This window comes from Calidris pugnax, unplaced genomic scaffold (assembly GCF_001431845.1).
Source record: "Calidris pugnax isolate Ruff unplaced genomic scaffold, ASM143184v1 scaffold70, whole genome shotgun sequence".
In the NCBI taxonomy this organism is placed as follows: Eukaryota; Metazoa; Chordata; class Aves; order Charadriiformes; family Scolopacidae; genus Calidris; species Calidris pugnax.
In genome coordinates, this window is record NW_015090862.1 from 837,055 (window position 1) to 858,064 (window position 21,010).

At 41.4% G+C, this 21,010-nt stretch overlaps 1 protein-coding gene across 2 annotated transcripts; it reads right to left on the reverse strand.

Moving 5' to 3' along the window:
- Positions 1-7,139: 7,139 nt before the first annotated feature.
- RCN2 (reticulocalbin 2) lies at positions 7,140-21,004 on the reverse strand. 2 transcript variants are annotated; one of them, XM_014944706.1, is made up of 7 exons: positions 20,862-21,004; positions 20,655-20,760; positions 17,681-17,877; positions 14,829-14,930; positions 13,541-13,637; positions 11,084-11,226; positions 7,140-7,954 (listed from the first exon to the last, which is right to left on the reverse strand). In XM_014944706.1, exons 1-7 carry the CDS (start codon positions 20,955-20,957, stop codon positions 7,802-7,804), a joined length of 894 nt encoding a protein of 297 aa, XP_014800192.1. In that variant the 5' UTR covers positions 20,958-21,004; the 3' UTR covers positions 7,140-7,801. The 2 variants fall into 2 exon arrangements, with proteins under 2 accessions (XP_014800192.1, XP_014800191.1); XM_014944705.1 differs by having other exon boundaries at positions 14,829-14,942.
- Positions 21,005-21,010: the final 6 nt, after the last annotated feature.

Consider the following 21,010-nt stretch of genomic DNA (forward strand, 5'->3'; position numbering starts at 1 on the left):
TTTCCCAAGCAAACATATCAAATAGTGTTGCAAGTCTTTTGTAAAACTCCCGTGATGAATGCTGCACTTGGAGAAGAAATCTTCCCAAAGTGCCCTCTGTGCAGGAACATCATTAACAGCTGCTCTATTTCATGATTGGGTTAATATTTTGATGTGAGTGGCCTGAGCTGTAGGAAGGCTGGAAAGGCTGAGCCCTGGAGGGAGCTCTGCAGGGCTGAGGGAAAGGGAGCAAAAATCAATGAACCTTGCTATGCTCCTCACAACTACAATGCCATCTACTGAGATCACCTTGAACTTGACGAAATTTTCCCCTGCAAAACAGTTGTATAGATACGTTTGTGCCAAAAAAAAGCATTTTCAGTGGGGAAGTGAGTGGGCCCAGGGTGGCAGTGACAAGTGATCGGCGCCTCGTTCGTTTATTTGGTTATTGATGGGCTGGATCCTTTGGAAACCTGCATTTCCCTTTACCTCCCCTTCTTTGTCTTTATAAAAGGTTAAAAATCACCGGGTTATCACTTTTATCTGTTTGAGAAAGCCAAGAGTCAGTTTCCAGGCCCAGAGTGTTGGGGGTTTCTTTCAATCATTAAAATCGTTTGGCAACAGGATGTACTTTTTTAATCTGTTCTGTAGTGGAAAATGATGAGAAGTTGGATCTTTTATTTTTTTTTGAAAAGTTCATATTTAAAAAACCCTCAAATTTTAGTGTGCATCAGAATGAAAGTGTCATTTGGGGTTTTGTTAACTGTATATCGCTTCGAGCAAAGCTTTTTATTAGGGACTTGGGCGGCAGGTTTGGACCTGACAGTACTTAAAATATGAAAATAGCATCTACAAACAGGGTTGTGCTCATCCAGCGCTTCAAGCAAAACATTCTTCACAGTTAATGTTTCTGATTTTGGGTAGTCTGATGGAGCAGGCAGTAAAGCTCTTAGTCTACATAGAAACAGCATGAGGGGGTCTATGGAAGGTATTAAGGCAGTATATAAAGAGATGCAGAATACTCCGGTAATTCAGGTATTTAGCTGGTTGTATTTTTCAAAACTCCCCAGGTAGATTGTGGTCTCCTGGAATCACTGTTTGTGAAATGAAAATGGAGAATAGAAGGCACTTCTGTGGCCCTTCAAAGCCTCTATGACAATTACATCTCAGAGATACGGCTTCACAATGGTTGCAGTGATACAGTCATGCTCAAAATGAACACAGTGCAGCCTCTGGTGTCTCACTGAGTCCTGGAGCCTGGAGACACCAACAGCAACCAAACAACTTCCAGAGGAAAATCACAGCTGAAATATCCAGGCGTTTTCGCAGGTTCCCTGCGCCTGCTGTTCCTATTTCCATACAAATGGCTATCCGAATTTCAATGTGAGGAATGTTAGGGGCTTTCAAATTATCCGCAATAGTGCCAATTTACAAATTTTTAAACCCCTTTGCCTTCTGCCAGGAGCCAATCTCTGTTCCCATGGAAACAGAAACGGCAGCCTCCGAGCATCCTCCTTGCTTTGTGAGGTCTCCTCTGCAGCCTGGCCGGGGGCTGGTTCAATGTGCTCCAGAGCCCACCCATCCGCCCTTCTGGGCCCCCAGCCATGCTCCCTTTGCTGCTGCTGGAAGGATCTGTTGGAACATCCTTCCAAAAGCCCTGTTTCATGGTGCAAGGCAGTCCTGCTGGCATTTCACTTCAGTAGAATTGAGAACTAGCATAAAGAATAATTGTGTATACTCCATTCTGAACCGGTATCTAATGGAGCTGGTGAGGGGTCTGGAGAGTAAGGTGAACCAGTATCTAACGGAGCTAGTGAGGGGTCTGGAGCACAAGTCTTATGAGGAGAGGCTGAGGGAGCTGGGGGCGTTCAGCCTGGAGAAAAGGAGGCTGAGGGGAGACCTTCTCACTCTCTACAACTCCCTGAAAGGAGGGTGTAGCCAGGGGGGGTCGGTCTCTTCTCCCAAGTCACAGGCCATGGGACAAGAGGAAACGGCCTCAAGTTGCCCCAGGGGAGGTTCAGGCTGGAGATGAGGAAAAATTTTTAACCTTATTATTTTATTAAGCCTTGGAATGGGCTGCCCAGGGAAGGGGTTGAGGCACCATCCCTGGAGGTATTTAAAAGACGGGTTGACATAGTGCTTAGAGACATGGTTTAGTGATGGTTTTTATCAGTGTTAGGTTGATGGTTGGACTAGATGATCTTAAAGGTCCCTTCCACCCTGGACAATTCTATGATCCTATGATTTCATAGCAGTTCCCAATGGATGCTTTTACTGAAAGGTGGACCCAGTCCCTGATGAGAAATATAATCATAGTTTTTGCCATAATTACGAAGCACATGAATGGTTTTCCTATCAAATTAACATCGTGATACTCTATATATCCTGAAATTATTGTTTGTATCACAGAAATGTGATACATTTGTGCTTGATACAGTTTAAACATGGTTAGCTACCATCCTTACCCCTGGAAGGGTTTCAAAGACACAAAAAGGAGAAGAGAAACTGTGTGAAAGTGCAATGTCACAGGAGGCTTGATGAACACAAAGAGTGTCTGGTAGCTCTTTGGAGAAAAGTATAACCCCTTGTGAAAGAGAAAGACGTGGGGTTCCTCTCTCCCCTTCTTCCCACAACTTCAGGAACTTGCAGTGAGATGCTTTTTATTTCTCTGACACCTTTTGTCTGTTTTCCCAATGCGCTTGCTTTCTCCATCCCATTAATTCAAAGGAAATCACCGTTCATTTGCAAGTGTTGCATATTCATTAGCCAAGTAGGACCCGCCTGCAGTGCTGAAGGGGTTCCCACTTCTCAGAAAGGACTCCTTGAATACTGCAGATCCGGAAAGAAAGCGGCTTCAGGTTCACTGAGCCATTAGACAGAAGTTTAGGAGATGCTTTGCAGAAAAATGTTCTTACCTGATGGAGACTGCAGGGGGTCTGTGTGCAGGCAACAGCTGTTCAGGCTGCCATTTGCAAAGATGCTGCTATGTTTTGGGGAAAATTGGGGCATTTTTAGTCGGTCTTAAACCATTGGACCGTTGTCCAAAACACAGCATCTCCAGCAGGACTGTTGCTGGAGCAGATGTCCCTTCTCTCGTAATACAGCGGGTTGGTCAGTGTCGTGGGAGGCACCAGTTTAGATTCCTTTGGCACATTTACATTCTGCATATTTGCTCATTTAGAAACATCATTCATGGATAATTTTTCTTCTGAGTAGAAACACAAAACTGTAGCAAGTCAACAGCAAACATCTTAAAGAACTTTTCAAAAACCTTTAAAAAGCAAAACTTTCCTAGATACATTATACAGTTGAGCGTTTGCCAAGCGTAAGTGCATAGAATGAAACATGATTTTTAATCTCAGGACCCACGTACTTTCTCAAAAAACTCTTAAAGTTAAAACTCTTGCAGATGTATTGTTGCTTAAAGCTTTCTCAGGACCAATAAGCGGCAATAAATATCTTCAGGAAGATCTGGATTTTTTTCTAAAATCATAATAGTTTTATAGGAGCTTTTTGCTTGAAGTCTGTGTCCTCGCTATATTGGGTTTGGGAGAAAGTGAGTCACCTTATGAGAAGGGTGTGTTGAACAGTTGTAGGAGCTTTGAAGCAATTTTATTCTGAAGGATTCTGTGTATTTGTAACTTTAGGATTAACTAGCTTGGTACACTGTCACTGGCTTTGTAAGGTTTGCTGAAAAGCATTGAAACAAAGGGAACCTCAGGGAAGAAAGTGTGAGAAGTGGTGCCATTGCTGATGAGGGGTCTGGAGAGCAAGCCTTATGAGGAGATGCTAAAGGAGCTGGGGTTGTTCAGCCTGGAGGAGGCTGAGGGGAGAAGTGTTCACCTTCTGAGAGGTTTTTCTTGTTACTTCTACCAAGTTCAGAGGGTTTTCAAGACAGAGGAGGAAAGCGTAGCTGGTAGTTGGAAATGCTGGATATTCAGAATAACTGATAATATTTAGGAAAATAAAGACACCTAGCTAAATGGTTTAGACGGGGCCACTTTGGAGAGGCTTATTTGTGCCTCCTGGTCTGTGCAAGGCAGGTCTCTGCTTCCATCTCCTGCTCCAAGCAGAGCCAACTTCAGTCCGATCACATCCCCCAGCACCTTTTTGGGCTCCCACTGTCTCCAGGGTGGAAATCCTTCCACCGCCCCTCCGGGCCCATTTCCTTGCTTACCCACCCCTGCTGTGACATCTTCATCCAGGGAGCATCTCCCCTGCTGGGACTTGGGACTGTTGGCTCTTGCCACTTGTTCGTGTACCTCCGAGAAGTCTGGCATGTTTATTGCAGCAGCGTCATTGTGCTTGGTCTGTCACCCCCCCGCTGCCCTGCGGGGAGCTGGGCTTTCCGTACAACGTGGGGTTTGTAGATAGTAAAAGTATGAGCTGCTTTGTGTCCTGGAAAACTTTTCTCTAATATTGATGCTTCACCCACTTGCTGTTGTATTATTCTCCCTTTTTCCCCTGTTCACCTGACGTTTTGACGTGCAACGTTTGTTTAGATATCAAATTTTGCTAGATTCTTGATTTTATAAATCGGAAGAACTTTGGAACAAGCAGAGGAATTTTGTTCTTTTTCATTGGGTTTAGCTGGTGTTTGTTCCTCTGAAGGTCTCTCTTGCCTAGATATCATCCAAAGAATTGTCTTGATGTGCATTCCTGCAGAGCTGGGGACTGCCTCCAAATTAGGGATAACTAATTTTAAGGATGAGATTGCGGTTACCTTGCCCACAAAAGCCCCCAGTCTCAGCACCCTGACTGGTTATTACAAGGAGATAAAGGGCTTTTACCAGCTTTAATATTTGAATTGGGAATATTCTGCACGAGCTGCTTACAAAGGGAGATGGGATGTAAGAGGCCAGAGACTCAGTACAAGGTGCTGAAGCAGGATCCCTCTTCCCCTCAAACCACAGTGCACTGACAAAGGAAATAAGACATTTAACCTTCGCCGTCTCCCTTTTTATTCTTCCTGTAACGCAAAGGAAGGTTGCAATACTGCGTTTGATCTTTTAGGGTTGGCTGGTTTTTTTTTTGGACTGGCTGTTTTGAGCTGTTCCAGCTGACCATAACCCCAGCTGAGCTCATGAAGCTTCCGCTGGTAGAAGTCGCGCCGTTTGACAGAATATAGCCCGATTCTGTTTGATCTTTTAGGGTTGGTTGTTTTTTTTTTTTGGACTGGCTGTTTTGGGCTGTTCCAGCTGACCATAACCCCGGCTGAGCTCATGAAGCTTCCGCTGGTAGAAGTCGCGCCGTTTGACAGAATATAGCCCGATTCTTCCAAAGGGCTTCTGGGATGAAATGCAGCTGAATCTGCTCCTGCTTCCCAAAATAACCTGTTTTCATTTGTTTGGTGAGGTTTGTGATTGGAGAGAAAATGAGACAGGAATGGAAGTCCTGGTAGCGAAGGGACAGACAGGAACACACAGAGATCACCAAAGTGTTACACCCTGGGGACACCGGGCACAAACAGTCCCCGGTCTGTCAGCCTGTGCTCTCGGCTTTCGCTGCAGCCGCTGCGCTGGGTGAGGCAGGAGTAGACAGAGGGACGTGGAAAGAAGAAGAGGGATTGAGATGGGTGCTGCTGGAGTAGGCAGAGGGACGTGGAAAGAAGAAGAGGGATTGTTAATGTGCCATCAAGAGGTCGATCTGATCTGTGGGATACTGTGGTTGGAGGCTTTTTCAGAACAAAACACCAGTTTTATGTGACAGAACAGCACAGGCCAGTCCTTTGTTCTGAAATGCCTTCGTGTTTGAGCACACGGGCTACAGCTAAAGTTTGGGTGTTGTGGAAAACCATCTGTAAAACCTGGCAGAGGGGAGGAAGCTACTGGGCACTGCTCTCAGCCTTCACCAAAGACAGAAACTCTGAATTTTCTGCAAATAACAGGGCCAACAGGAAACATAAAGCCCAGGCTGCCCTGGGTGTGACTTTCACAGGCTCTGGTAATCCCGCAGTCAGTACCCTTCCTTCCTTCTAGAAATACAAACTGTGCCACGCTGGAGTGCTGAAAATCTCTGCTCTGCCTCGTTAAACCTAAAGTTTCTATTTGATTTCTATCTCTAGTGAAATAGAGATAAGGGATACTGTGCTTTGTTGTGCTTTTTCTCAGCATAGTTAAAAAACACTAGGTCTGTGCATAACCCTGAACAATCCAGGAGCTGCTCTCGTGCCAAATACTTGGATAGACATGACTGAAGGCAGGCAGTGGGTTGCCAATTTGGGCAGCCTAAACACTACTTTAAACTATCAAAAGCCACAAATCTTTCTAAGACTGCAAAAGCACTATTAGGCTTCTAACCCTAACTTGAAATTATTTAAAAATGCCATAAAGAATAACAAGAAATTGGTAACTCTGGGTATATTTTGAACCAACAAAGATGACAACTGTTTTCATATTCCTGGACACACTGGAGTTAATTAGACTTTTTTTTTTTTTTTTTAAAATCAGATCCCACCACCAACATGGCAAAACTTGTATTCATGTTCCCAGGAACTAGAATAAATAAATATAGGCAGAAAAAATCCCAACCTCTAAAATTGAAAATGTGTTTTGAATTTCTATCACTATGATATCTAAAAAAAAAAAATATGATAAAAGTATGTAGCTTTGTTCTGAATCAAAATTGCTAGCCTGCTAATGGTGAGACTTCAACACTTCTGTCAAAAGGAATTTCCTGTTTGTTCTGAGAATAACGAAGAGGTGGTATATTGGTAAAAAAACCAAGGCAGAACTAGTTGCTTTTACTCAATAGAAGAGAGTTGGGAGGAAGGAAAACGTTGGGCAAGGAGAACATTGCAAGAGCATTGCAGGAGCTAGGAATTAAACCCAACCAAGCAGAGTCCACACAATCTGTTTCCTGAGGCTGTCTCGTTGGTTAGAAGACTCAGCTGATTTTTGCATCTCTAGGAGATAAAAAGCAAATATATGTACTTTCCTAATTAAATGTGTTGTGCCATGAAGCTTTCAGACTATCTCAAATAATCCCCCAACGGGACAGTTTCTAGCATGGGGGAGGCTTTGAGCAGCTTCTCACAGAAGCCCCCCCCGTAGCCACCCCCCCCGCTGCCAACCAGTACAATTCTGTACATTGTCTCCAGCGCTCGTATTTCAAGGAGTTGCCATGGGTGACCCACACTAAGTAATAAATGGACCAAACACTGAAAGGCAGAATATTTTTAAGTTTTAATCCAACAAATGAAGAGGGTCTTAGCACTGTAAAATACCATTGCATTGCTAATGGTGTAGAATTGTACATTAAAAACAATTATTGTCCATAGATGTAAAAATAGCAAGTTTTGTGATACAATAAAACACAGTATAGAAACCATTTAAAATTAAGTAGAAACCTCTTAAACAATTGAGGCATTAATCTACGTGTTTCTCCAAACGTATTAAATAAAACACAGTTAATACTGACCCTAAACACCCCCCCATCTTCCCCACTCCCCACCCTAATTAAACTGATTACAAAAAATAGTAGTCTCTCAGTTACTACATTTTGCATTCTTTCAGAATCATTTAGATTCTCTATTTTCTTCAAGTACAGTACAACAACTCTTCACAATACCGTACTACCCCTGAAGTCATTCATTTCTCAACACTATATCATTTTGGAAGTAAGTATTTAAGATTAATTTTGATGGTTAGAAGAGGCCCAGGGAAGTCTGCAGGAGGGCAATTAAATTTTGAATGCAAATTATTTACACAAACATTAGTGTACTGTAATTACAGCATAAAACTTGCAAAACAGCTGATGGGTGCTGTTAACAAAAGCTCCAAATGAAAGAAAGGGAAGAAAAACAGATTACAAAATAAATAATCTAAAGTTCTTCATGGTAGAAACGTTCATCATGAAGCTGCCTGCCATAATCCGTTGCTTCACTGTTAAGAAACAAATCCTGGTTCTTAAGAATTTCTGCTTCAGAAAGCTTTTTATCATCGTTCAAATCCATTTCTTCAATAAGGTGAAGAGCCTTTAAAATAAATGGAAGAGCATGTGCACGGTTAATAGATACGAGCACTTATAAATAACACTTTTGGAATGGCTTTGTCAGAGCCCTGCCACAACACCGTTATTTGTAACAAACCAGGCAGGATTATACATTCAGAACAGAACCTTTCTCTCCTCGCTTTGGTTCCCTTTGCCTCTTTCATTTGATGGCAAAATCATAATATCAAATCTCTACCCTCGCTATCAGTTCTGAGGCTACAAATCACTGTTAAACCCGTCGCTTTACGTTGGGGGTGGAGGACAGGATTAAACCAGCAGATTAATCACCTTCCTGGAAGCGCCCGTAGTCCTTGAAACCCACGGGTGAATGCAGTACATGACTTCAGCCTACAAAAAATGGGAGCTCAGCACGTCAGGCAGACACCCCGCGTTTCCAGGGGGCCCTCCTGACACTCAGCACTGGATGACACCCACAGTATGTGGGACCTCAGCTGGGATTTGAGCCCATACAGCCCTCAGGGTGAGCACCCTCTGTCAGAAGCGCACGCCACTTACATCAGTCACCTATTTACTCTCTGTCCTAAGCCAGTTTTAAATTCCTGAACCTATGGAGACTCACTTTTCCATCACACATGCAAATTAAAAAAAAAAAGAAAGAAAAAAACCATAAGGATAGAGATTTGCAGCTGGATACTCAGCCAGCATCCACTTGATTTGCAAAAAATGCTCCATGGCTATAATTAATGATTAAAATGTAACTGGAAAGTACTTGATGTCCAATGTGAAAAAGGGTTTTCTACCTCAAGCAGTGGATGAGATAAGGCATCTGCGCACAGGAACTTCAACTTTGGGTTGTAATTCATGTTTTCCCTCATTTCCTGAAAGCAAAAGCTTGCTTTTCTGAAAAAATTTTAAAATACTAAATCATGATGATCATGTCAAATGAAACTGCACATTTAAACAATTTTGAGATTTTTGCTTATTTATATATTATAAAAGGAGGAAAGTTCAGCAGTAAAACAAAACAGGAATTGCTGAATATTTTACTTGTAGCTCATTCAGGAGTATTTCATGGCTCAGAGCTCCCAGGTTAGTCCAGCAGCTCTATGGAGCCTGTTACTGCTGAGAGACTGAGGAGTCCTCCCATTACATGGCTCGGGTTTTTATTTGCTAAACATCTACAAATACAGTGATCTCAAGAATCCTTCTGTTCCTACTTTTTCTGATTGGTTCAGCTTCATATAACTGCTTAGTGACTTTTTTTTTTAATTAAATATTACTTACATCTAAGCTGACTACATCACCAAAAAGGACTGAAGAACCTAACAGGGGCTAACGTCAGCCAAGCAGATTTTAAAAACACTCTGCATGGCAAAAGGCAGAAGGTTATTGAGACAAACATCTTGGTAAACACGGATCAATTCCTCGAGATGGAACGTAGAGTAATTTTTCTATTTTTATGTTATTTAGCTACCAGGGTTGTCAAGTCATTCTGCAATGCCAAAATGAAACTGTAATATTCAGCTTTCCAACAGCAGTTGATGACTTAAGTCAATCTCTATTACATTAACTGAATAAAAAACCAGCACATCAGAGAAGCAAATTAAAAAAACCCCCTAAAATTCTTGCAGAACTGAGCTATTACTACAGCATGGCCTTGCTGCAAGCTAAAATTTGAATGAATATTGAAGAACTGCTAAAAACACCCCAGCCAGCAGAGGCACAAAGAGACTCACCGTCACCCAGAATTCACCTCAGCTTGAGCCGTGCTGTTTCTGTGAAACACCAATCAAAAACCTAAAATTCTTGCAGAACTGAGCTATTACTACAGCATGGCCTTGCTGCAAGCTAAAATTTGAATGAATATTGAAGAACTGCTAAAAACACCCCAGCCAGCAGAGGCACGAAGAGACTCACCGTCACCCAGAATTCACCTCAGCTTGAGCCGTGCTGTTTCTGTGAAACACCAATCAACCACCCTCAAGAGGCAGATGTTAAAAAAAGTCTGTGCAAAGCCCTTGCAGATCCACATGTACAAAAATACACTGCTAGAGCAGTTCAGCAGCTTGGCTTCCTACAAGGCTGGACAGGAGCGCAGCCGGGGCTGTGTGCTGGCCACCTTGCTTTTTCTGTCACCAGCCCAGCCAAAAAAAACACGAGGTGGAACCTCAGAAATGAGGTGGCCCCAACAGAGATGGGCTTTGCTGCGTGACACACAGCATCTCCTGTCTTTACCAGGAGTTACGGGGACACGGGGAGAGCTGCTGTTCCTCCCATTCTGAACATCAAAATCCTCCAGTGCGAAGGGAAGAGACTTGGACAAGATAAAAAGTTAGTGGAAAGGCAGAAATCCTCCCTGCTGCAGTCGGGGACCGTAAAGTCTGCTGACTGAAACTGGCTCTTCTGGAACAGCCAGTACTGCTACAAAAAACTAAAGACAGCTAAAATGAGAATCCACTTAAACCTATTACGGCGTTCTACCCCCGATTAAATGATTTTAATGATCATCGCTAAACGTGCATTACAGCACCCTGAATCAGAGAATACTTCCATTTTCTTGTACTTATGAAAAGAGAAGCTTCTAGTTCTACAAATTACGGTGATTTATCCAGTTAGAAGAATCATGATCAATTTTTGTTTTCAAATTACGCTGTCAGTATATAACAGCTTCTTTTAGTAGTTTATCTGATTAGACTTACCTACAATAACTAAAAACCAACTGATTAAAATGCTGTCCCCTTAAATCAAACCAGATAAGCTATTTAAACATGTAGAAAAGCACTCTGTTAACTTACAAGCATTCATACAATTAACTTCAAATTTTCCTAATGCAATTAAAGGACCTGCATTCTCAGTCAAACTGAAAAAAAAGGTTAAAAATATACGCAAAGATCTACTGAGCATTCTTTTTCAACTACCAAAACATGATAAATCTGAATGCATCTATCATCTAGTCAAAACACATACCTCCTCTTGTGCAATGGTCTTAGTCAAACTGAAAAAAAAAGGTTAAAAATATATGCAAAGATCTATTGAGCATTCTTTTTCAACTACCAAGACATGATAAATCTGAATGCATCTATCATTTTGTTATGATACCTTCAAAATTCTACTGCATTAATTAAACCCAAACAGCAGTCAAAACACATACCTCCTCTTGTGCAATGCCCTGATTATTGGGTACTATCCAAGACAACAGCTCTTGAGGGTTGAGTTTTCCATCATTATCCTTATCATAGTCATTCACAAACCGATCCTTCTCAACGAGTATCCATTCTGGATCTTCCCTTGCAGCTGGTAAGACACATTTTTCAAGTTTAAAGCCACTCTTTTACCTTAAAGAAGATGTTTTCACCTTTTCTCCTATGCAAATTCACTTGATCTCATAAAGTGTACCATAGAAGTGATTTCACTAAACAAAGGCAAACAAAATTGGGACAGACTAGCCCCAATAGATTAAATAAATGCATCTGTCTACATATGAAAAAAATACTTGTATAGATTAAAACAGAATTTAAAGCTAAGGTAACATTGTGAATGTACAGTTGAACTAAGTGCACGTTGAAGTCAAGGGTCACCATCAATCGAACTGTGTATTTTAATATGCCCAAAAGTAGGCAGATAGCTAGTTATTTGCAGTAAATGGGGTTATGACATTCTAGGGCCATATGAAGTTTTTAATAACATTCTACTGTCTGTTCCCCTGCTTTAACAGCGAAGGCAGAGCTCTTGATTAGTGCAGGCTCAACAGACTCAGGCCAATACTGCAGGCTTTCAAATTAGTTCACTGTCTATAATTATTTTTTTTCTCCTAAACCACCTGGAATACATCCAAAGCAATTCCATTTACTGGTTTTGTTTATTTGTATACTTGATTTTTACTTTCCTTATGCGCTGGTATTGTATCCTGCAACCTAGCCAGCAATCTTAAACTTGCCTCTAACTCTTCAAGACATTTAGAAGCAGTTCATCAAACTGATAAATATTGCAGATAAGCACGAACAGATATTAAGACTTCCTAAATCTTACAGAACTCAAAAGTAGTTGTCATCAGAAGCAGATAAATAACAGTTTAAAAATAATTAGGTTTCTATTATAAAAGAAGAAAGAGAGTAAAGCCTCTCCCCTTCCTTTCTAACATCGTTTACAAGTAGATTATCCCTTAATGTCACAATTCACCATGCACTGTTGCCCAAACCCACCAGAAAATTATGAAATCGGACCCACTATTAGTGATTTTCAAATGTGCTGCAGGAACACTGTCTGCAGAAGAGATGGCCACTTGGAGAAAAGCCCAAGTCGTTTCTACAATTATAGCTGATTCTCAATCCTTACTAAAAAGTTTTAATGACTGTTATCTTCTCTACTGCAAGGACCTCAGCAACAATTTCACTCCTTTTCAACAACTTTGGACAGACTGGCTTGGAAAAGCTTTTTTTCAAGACAGAGCAGGAAAAAGATAAAGCAGCCTGTATTGGATCAGAGATCTAGTGTTTTTACTGGCTCTGGCAAACAAAGGTGGTTATAAAAGGTGAAATTCCAGGTGGTTGATTGGAGTGAAAAAAAACCTGACTGTTCCCCCATTTCTCCATCTCTTCATGTGGTTAAACACTTTCCCTAGCGAGGATCACAGAATCACAGAACAGGATTGGGTTGGAAGGGATCTCTGGTGATCATCTACTCCAACTCCCCTGCCAGAGCAGGTCCAACCAGAGCAGGTTGCACAGGAACGTGTCCAGGTGGGGTTTGAATGTCTCCAGAGAAGGAGACTCCACCACCTCCCTGGGCAGCCTCTGCCAGGGCTCTCGATGTAAATAAGCTCCTCCTCACGTTTAGATGGTACTTCTTATACCAGTCCACACTTAAAAATTATCACTCCTAAGGACCAAGCAGACTTTCCCCATGCCTCAAGCTACTGGACATTTTGGAACTGGAGGGGTTATTTGCCCTATCTTGTAGCAAATCCAAACAGCGTATAAAACATTTCTCCATTAGCAACATAGCTAGAGAAAAGTATTGATAAACACCAGGTGAGACTCCTTTTGCTTCTTAAAGAAGGAACAGAGCAAGTTTAAGGAAGGGCAAGAGTGGAGAAAAAACTAAAAAGTGAAAGCAGAAAGGTTTTTGATACCAGATGAAGTGACCAGACTAATTGCACTTCCCCTCTACCTCTCTTAAAACACACACAGCTTCAATCCTTTGAATGTAAGGCCGACAGCTGCCTCCTTAAGCTGATACAGACCAGGGAAGTTTAGCTTTACATTCAGGCTGGCTGGTTTGGCAGATGTGTTCAGTGAGCAAAACTGCATCCTATTTCAGCTGCACACCTAGGGGTGAGGGGTGTGTGTCAGGCTTTAGGAAAACAAGAACTAACTTGCAAGGAAACAGCAGAATGGGCTACACACAACCTACTGTACTATGTGCAGGGCAGACTGAAACAATGACCTACTGAGCCCAGCACCAGGAAACTGAATTATTCTAAAAGACAGGGTAATGCTACTCAGAACCTGTAGGTAGAAAAAGCTGAAAATAAAGGTGCATACAATCCACCCCGTTCCAAACGCTTTTGTTCTGTTCCTTCTTTCACGCCCCCACCCTTTTTCCTTACTTGGGTCTCTTCTGTAATCACCAAGGAATTCTTCCAGGCTAACAAATCCATCACCATCTTTATCGTGTTCTTCTAAGGCCTCCTGAATGACAAAGTCCTTTTGTATACATGCAAAAAGCAAAATATCAGTTTGTGAAAAATTAGCAACTTGTAATCAAGAGAAACAGCAATAAATAATTTTAGAGCGATAAGGTATTCTTTAAAGGAAAGACTCGGTCATTTCAAGTCTGCTTTTCTGTTTTAGGCAGACTAGTGCAGGAATTGGTTCCTGTGCAACAAACCAGATCTGTTCTTAAGATTTAGCATGTTGGGTTTTATGAAAACCAAATGTGAAAGGTGAATCCTGCAGCAAAATTCAAAATTACACGAGTGGCTGAGAAACATGAATTTGTACAAAGCTATACCATCTCATTTCACTTTTCTTTTTTCATACCATGTATTCACTAATCTGCATTTTTTGCAACTTTATGAAATTGTTAGGAAAACTCATTGGTGTTTTGGTCCTGTGTTTCCCAGTGAAGGCAGTGTGCCTGTTCTTGTAGTTCTGTCTTTTCTTGGCTGTCCATAACCAACAGCCATGCCAGCACAGGCAGAGGCTCTGTGTGCACAGCTCTTCTCCTGGCAATTGGCTCTGCAGCAGCAGCAGCCAAAACTGCAGGCTCCATTGCAGAAAAGCACCCATGTACTTTTAACTGGGCTCAGCTGTTGCTCTGAGCTGGAATGACACCAACAGTCAGAGCAGTGATGAGACAGATGGCCAACGACAAAGTGCTCCTGGCTGAAATAACAATCCCCCAAACCCTGACCATAGTACAGTCAGTATTAAAGCTTCAGGTGGGATCGAATGCTCTCTTTTGGCCAAAAAGTGACTATTGTGTCCCTTTAAGGAAAGTGAGAGCAGCCAGCACTTTTCCTGCGCAAAGAAATCTTTCCTGTGAGTCCCTGTAACTAGAACTAACTCTGAACCAGGCACAAAACTTCCTCAAGCTAAAATCTCACTGATGTACTTCCAACCTAACAGAGGTTAGAAATACCCGTTAGTCAAATCCCAAAAGTTTGGGATCATTCTTGAAAAAGATTTCAAAGAAAAGCACTGAACTTACTGCTCCAGCTCCTGAACCCCAGCACTGGACCCACAACACAGTATCTAATTTTTCATTTGGTCTGTAAAAGCAATACACGTAACTGCTCAAAAGCACACTTCCTGGGCTTGTGTTTTAATGCACATGCATTAAAAGATGTTACATCTCTATGCACAGGCTGCTAAAGGCACCCTCCCAAGTCTTACCGTCATATACTCCACTTCTTCCGGATGTTCAAATGCAACAAATTCATCCACATTTAGATCAGGAACATCATCTCTATTAGCTTTTTCAAAACGTTTTTTCTCCTTTAAATGAAGCTTAGAAAACAGATTTAGTTAGAGCACTTAATGAAAAGGAAAAACAACATTATGGTAGCTGGCTGTAAGCTCATTAGGATGTTAATCGTTTCACTTTACCTACTCATATTATACTGATGTTTTATTTTCACTAAAAAGACCTCATCCAGAGCAACTAGAACAGCACTTTAAATTGAGGTAGTTTTATTCTAAAAATTGCATAAAAACATCCTTTTTTTTCAATTTAAGGAGACATTTAAAACCCACTCTTAGCCAAGGCTTCAAAACCACAAAAGGGAGATAATTAAATGACTAAGAATTTTTGTCTTTCTACATGTTTCCTCTTCTAGAAGTCACCAATTCCCAAACTAACCTAGTGGGGTACAATGATTATAATTAATGGTAGCCATTGCAAATTCCAAAATTTACATTTTCAGGACATTTAACCTTCTGGATCTGTATCTCATTTATATCAAGGGCTGTTTGTAGCTTGAAGACAGTTCTGAAATATCCTATATGTAAAATGTCTTTTCTGAAGCCATTTTAAGAGCTGAAAAATTAGACAGATTCCTTTGCCACAAGACTGTTGTCCATTACATCTGAACATATACCAAAGCAAAGTCACCTGTTTTAAGTATGAATATTAGCATGCCTTTTAAAAATAAAGAATATCTACAATCAGCAGGCAAGTTCTTATTTCTGAATGTCCTGCACTTGTTTCTGTATTCCAAACATGCAAAAGTTTTGTATTTTTTTGTTTCATTTTGTACAGTCTCTTTAGACAAAATAAAGACCCACACCATTGATAACTGACCTCTACTCAAACTGCATGTGATGGGAGCTATAAAAAGTTTGGAATCCCATGATTAAGTGTGTGGCGCTGTCAGTGTGACTATGACCTAGAGAAGGGAGCGGCCAGAGACCACAAATTCTTTTAAAATAACATTTGAAATTGTACTTCTTAGTTTATATCCCAAACCAGAGATCACAAATTCTTTTACAATAACCATTTGAAATTGTACTTCTTAGTTTATATCCTAAGTGTGTCAGTGTGACTATGACCTAGAGAAGGGAGCGGCCAGAGACCACAAATTCTTTTAAAATAACATTTGAAATTGTACTTCTTAGTTTATATCCTATTTATTGACACTTTTCTAAAAATTAGGCAAATCTGATTAATACAGAAAATATTAATAAGGTGTAATTATAAGATCTTAACTATTCTCGACACTTTTCTAAAAATTAGGCTAACCTGATTAATACAGAACATATAACAAATAAGGTGTAATTATAAGATCTTAACTATTCTGCATAATGATTAAATGGACTTTTAAAGAAAAGCTAACCTTAGCCAGGAGTTTAAACAGGGGGGCAATTCAGGAGGACTGACTACAGAAAGTAATAAACTGCAACATGAACTATTGAGAGAAAAACTCCAGTGGTTTTTGGAGAAGTGACAAACAAGGCTGCCACCTTCTGGTACACCCATGTGTTGACTTGATGTCAATTCTAAATCAGTACCACAGATTTAACTCCTCCACTTTGATTAAAGCGGGCTCACTAATTTCCCAAAGTAAGGAAAATGCTGAAGGTGGCTGACGTACGATGCTTGTATAATGCTGCTAATTTTGCTTTTTACAATATATGTTGAAGAAGTCAGTAAGCAGAAAAACCTTGCAAGTAGTCAAACAGAGCATAGCATAAATAGGTGAGTAGTTCTAGCTCTGTGTATATAGCTATGATGGCAATATCTCAAACATTGGATCAATATTTTGACTCATAGTTCCACTGAAGTCTTGTTTTATTTAAAAGCTTTGCAATTATTCCGTTAAGTGACCTCCAAAGCTTTACAGTTTGGTTCTTCAGGGGTCTATTTTAGCTTCGCTTGGGTCAACATCCTGTATTATCTACTACTACTTTACTCAAAGCAGTCAAAGCAATCCTCATAGGAAAGTAAAAAAAAACAAAACCAAATACAACTCAGGCCAGAATAATCTAAAAAATCACCTATTCTCTTTTTGGGAAATATTTACATATACTTATAAATGTGTAACTTGAAAGGAAATAAGTTTTGCTATGTGGTGATTCTTGGTGAACCTTCCCTCCTTGCCTCTTCCTTGCTCTTTCCTTTCCACTTTAAGTATAAGCTTTCATATATGCAATTAATCCATAACTTCTGTTGTTTATACATCTAGTTTTAGGTCTCAGAGTTGCGTTTTGATTGCTAAAAATGTTTGAATTGCTACTGCTTTCTCCGTGGGTCTCTAGAGGACAGAAAATGTTAAAGCAGGCAATACTGACACTGCACACAGGCTACTCGAGAAGTAACTGAAAAAATGCAATAAAGGGCATTAGAGAGTAGAAGGGTTTCCTTTCCCTCCAACACCAGTGGTAGTGGCCCCTGCTGACGGCAGGACACTGGTTTGGCTACAGACCTAACCTAATAGATTGCTGTCTTGTTTTGAGACCATCGTCTTAAACCAAGAGACTGTGCTCTGCGATAGACTGTCAATAGACTTCACTCCACTCAGCTAGCAAAATATACTCGGGAGGTACCATTGCATTCTGTCTTTGTTTTGATGGTAGCAGCTTTAATACACCATTACTTTGCTTTAATTACTCCCCTATCTCAGATAGATGAAAGTGTTAAAACGTGTGCCAGCTGGTAGGGTTACTCTACCCATCTTCTTCTGTCACAATAAACAAACATTGCTGCTTTTTGCCAACAGCTCACACAAACTGATGCTGAAACATTTTACCTGTCGAAACGATTCTTCTTCTTGATCCTCCAGGACAGTGTTCTCATCAAAATCAATTACACGATCATACATTTGCATATTATATTCCTTCCAAGACACTAATCCATCACCATCTCTGTCATAGTCGTTGAAGTGTTGCTTAGCTTCTTGTGTAACATAATGTTTAAAAGACTGCTGTATCCAGGAACTCAGCTCATCTGTGAAAATCGTTAAAAAAATACAAAAAATCAGAATCATCTGCACTATAAAAACTGTAAAGACACCACAGATCCATTCAGTTTGGAATATACTCTGCAATTCAGATGTAAGTATATAGGCGAGAAGTTAGTTAAAGCAAAACAATCTGTTTCCTCTATGCTATGGCTTTTTTAAAATTTCACTGAATGAGAGAAGAGATCACAGCTACAGCCTTCAGTTCTCCTTTCATAGTCCCATTTCCTCATTGATACCCCTAGGCTAGAGTTACACGGTTACTTTAATCAGGTTTATATTGGTGACGCCAGAAAAAGCGTGATGTGCCCCTCTCTGATACACATGGAAAGTGGTGGGAGAAAAACTATTCCAGGTAGAGTTCATACAGCTGTACAGCAACCTGGAGAGATAGAAACTTATACCATAAGAAGGAAAATTCCCTAGTTTTCAGCTGAGAAACCTCCTTTAGCTCACTGGGGCCTGGAACGGAAGCAAGAAGCCTGCCCCTTTCAGTTGCTGCTGACATGAATGTCGGCTTGGAATGATTATGTGGCCATGGCTTTTCAGATCTGAAAACCAACACTGAAGCATCCTTTCACTTTTTTCTTTCTTCTTCAGAGCGTTATGAAAATGATGCTGACTATGGTTTAGACAGACAACTCTTAGTATTAACTTTGTACCCCAAAAAAACATTGTTCCCATCAGTTTTGGGTTTCTTTTGAAAAATCCACAAACTGAAATAAACCTACATTCACTGGCATGTTAACTGGTATTTTCTCTTTACTTGGGGCTGAAATCAAGCCTTATGTATTTTGGAAATGCTTTTAAGCTACTTGTTTTATAGGAAAAAGTTTTATTGCTAAAAGAAAGCAAACTTAATGAACAGGTGAATTCATACAAATACGTTAAAGTTACTTCATTTAATGAAGATTGGGAGAACACATTCTCTCAGTATCATCCAGTCATTTTCAGATGCCCAGGAGGGGAAAACAACTTCCTCTGCATTGCAAAATTATCTAACTAAATCAACGCAACTGAAATCCTGCTCTGAAGAGTCATGATGACTAACAGAAAAATCCTACAGAAATTACTACTTTGCTGTAGAGGATTCTTATAGCATTTTTTAAAGTATCTTATTCTGTCCTCCTTGTCCTGTATTGGCAGAAGTGCCAATACAATTTTATGAGGTTTACTTAAGTATGCTTGAAAAGCGGTAAGAGATTTTTTAAAATATATTTTGAGTACTGAATTTGTGTTAGCGAAGGAACCAACCTTACACCAGATTCCGTGAAGTGGCTGAAATTGAGGAGGTGTGCACGCCACGTTTTGTAACCACCGAGGCTTGTGCACAAAACCAGCACTGCCTTACAAGAAACTGCAACATGATTTCTTAAAGATGGGTTTATAATTTATAGCATGGTTTATTTCCCAGCATTTAAGGCACGAGGCACAGGCATCTGAGCACAGGACCGTTCAGCAGGAATACTTAATGCTCTGACATTAGAAAAGTGGTATTAATATATTACATCTTCTCTGGCTGTTAGGCTCCAAGTGGAGACGCCACTAATAAGTAAGAAGTCCTCAAAAGAGTGTTTTGGAATTCACTGAGCAATAACTGAGCTGAAAAAGCTTTGACACAGTTAAGTCTCTTAGTGTAAACACACATTCCACTGTGAGTTTTCCTTTGGGAAGTGAGGGGAAGGCAAGTTTCCATTAGAGTGAGAACCAGATGCAATATATACCATGAGGATGGAGTACGGGCAGAATTCCTACACTTTGCAATAGACCTAAGAGCTTTCACATTGTGATCTGCCTGTTTATTACCGGGATTAACCATCCTGCCAAAGTTATATACTATCTCACCTCTACACAGTCAGAGGCAGAAACACTGAACTATGTGTGCAGTTGCTTAGTGACAGCATGTAAAGTGAAAGACATTCAAGAGATATAGTTGATCTTGTCTTTAAAAACAGATTTTGTCCTCTCACCTTGTTGTGGTTTAGGCCAGACTGGTGAATGAGGAGACAAGAGAAGCTTCTTGCATGTTTAATATCATGTTAATGAAATATCACCGTTCTTGCATTTGAACAAAGACTCTACTTGCTCTGTGTATGTGCATGTGAGAGAGGCTTCTGATTTTTGAAAAATCACAGCAAAGCAACAAAGTATATTTTCATAATAAGTTCAAAAAGTGTCACGATGATGTATGGAAAGGAAGGGCCTAAGTTTACCATGGAGTTCCCAAGGTTGACTGACAAAAACCCGTCTGGGAAGAGACATTTGATAGCATATTGTGATAAAAAGAGCATATGATCCCTTGGTGTCACTTTGGGTCAGCGAGTACCAAAGTGCATGTAGATGGAGTGTTTTGTCTGCCGTGTATGTTCTTTGTCTCTTAAACTGGCTCTCCGAGCTGCACAAACAGCATTTCAAACCCAAAAGTCTGCTTGTTCGGGTGGGTGCAGACGCATGAGGCGCAAAGCCAGAGTATTGTAACCGAGTATTGTAACGGAGTATTGTTCCTCCCCACTTTACCTCGCTCCTGATGAGGTGTGTGAATCGGGAATCTTGGGGACCGGGATACCCTCTGTCTATATAAAGTCTGTTGGTGTTTCTGACGCACCGGGCAAGAGGGTGGTTGTGTTTTTCAGGGAGATCCTCCGGCTGTGTCATGGGGAGAGCTCATCTTTTCCTTCCCCGCGGCCACCGGGCCAGACCCCGGTCCCCTCCCGGTTAAACACACACCCCCACACCCCCACACCTCACACCCGGGGGCCGTTACCCTTATCGAGGAGGCCGTCGCCATCCGAGTCGATCTTCTTCACGATGGCCCTCAGCCTCCTCTGCTGCTCTTCCGGGCTGAGCCGGGAGTACTCCTCCGCCTCCTCCTGCGGGCAGAGCCAACCCAGAGTCAAACCCTGCCGTGTCCACCCCACCTCCGCCTTCACCGGGAAGGATTTCCTTCCCTCCCACCGGGCCCCGCTCCCACCTGTCCTCCGAGCAGCGCCTCCCGGTCGTAATCGGCGCGGTGCTCCCCCCGCGACAGGGCCAGGCCCAGCGCCGCCAGCAGCACCAGCGGCCGCATCTCGCCCGCCGCGGAGAGAACCGGCGGCGAGGGGCGGGGAAAAGGGGTTGAGG

Bases quoted from the DNA above. Each gene is read 5' to 3' on its own strand.
- RCN2 (XM_014944705.1), bottom strand. From the start codon at position 20,957: ATGCGGCCGCTGGTGCTGCTGGCGGCGCTGGGCCTGGCCCTGTCGCGG. The intron at 17,878-20,654 runs GTAACGGCCCCC...CGATTTTCACAG, and splicing joins CGACGGCCTCCTCGATAAGG to ATGAGCTGAGTTCCTGGATA. The intron at 14,943-17,680 runs GTAAAATGTTTC...CTGTTTTCTAAG, and splicing joins AAGAAGAATCGTTTCGACAG to CTTCATTTAAAGGAGAAAAA.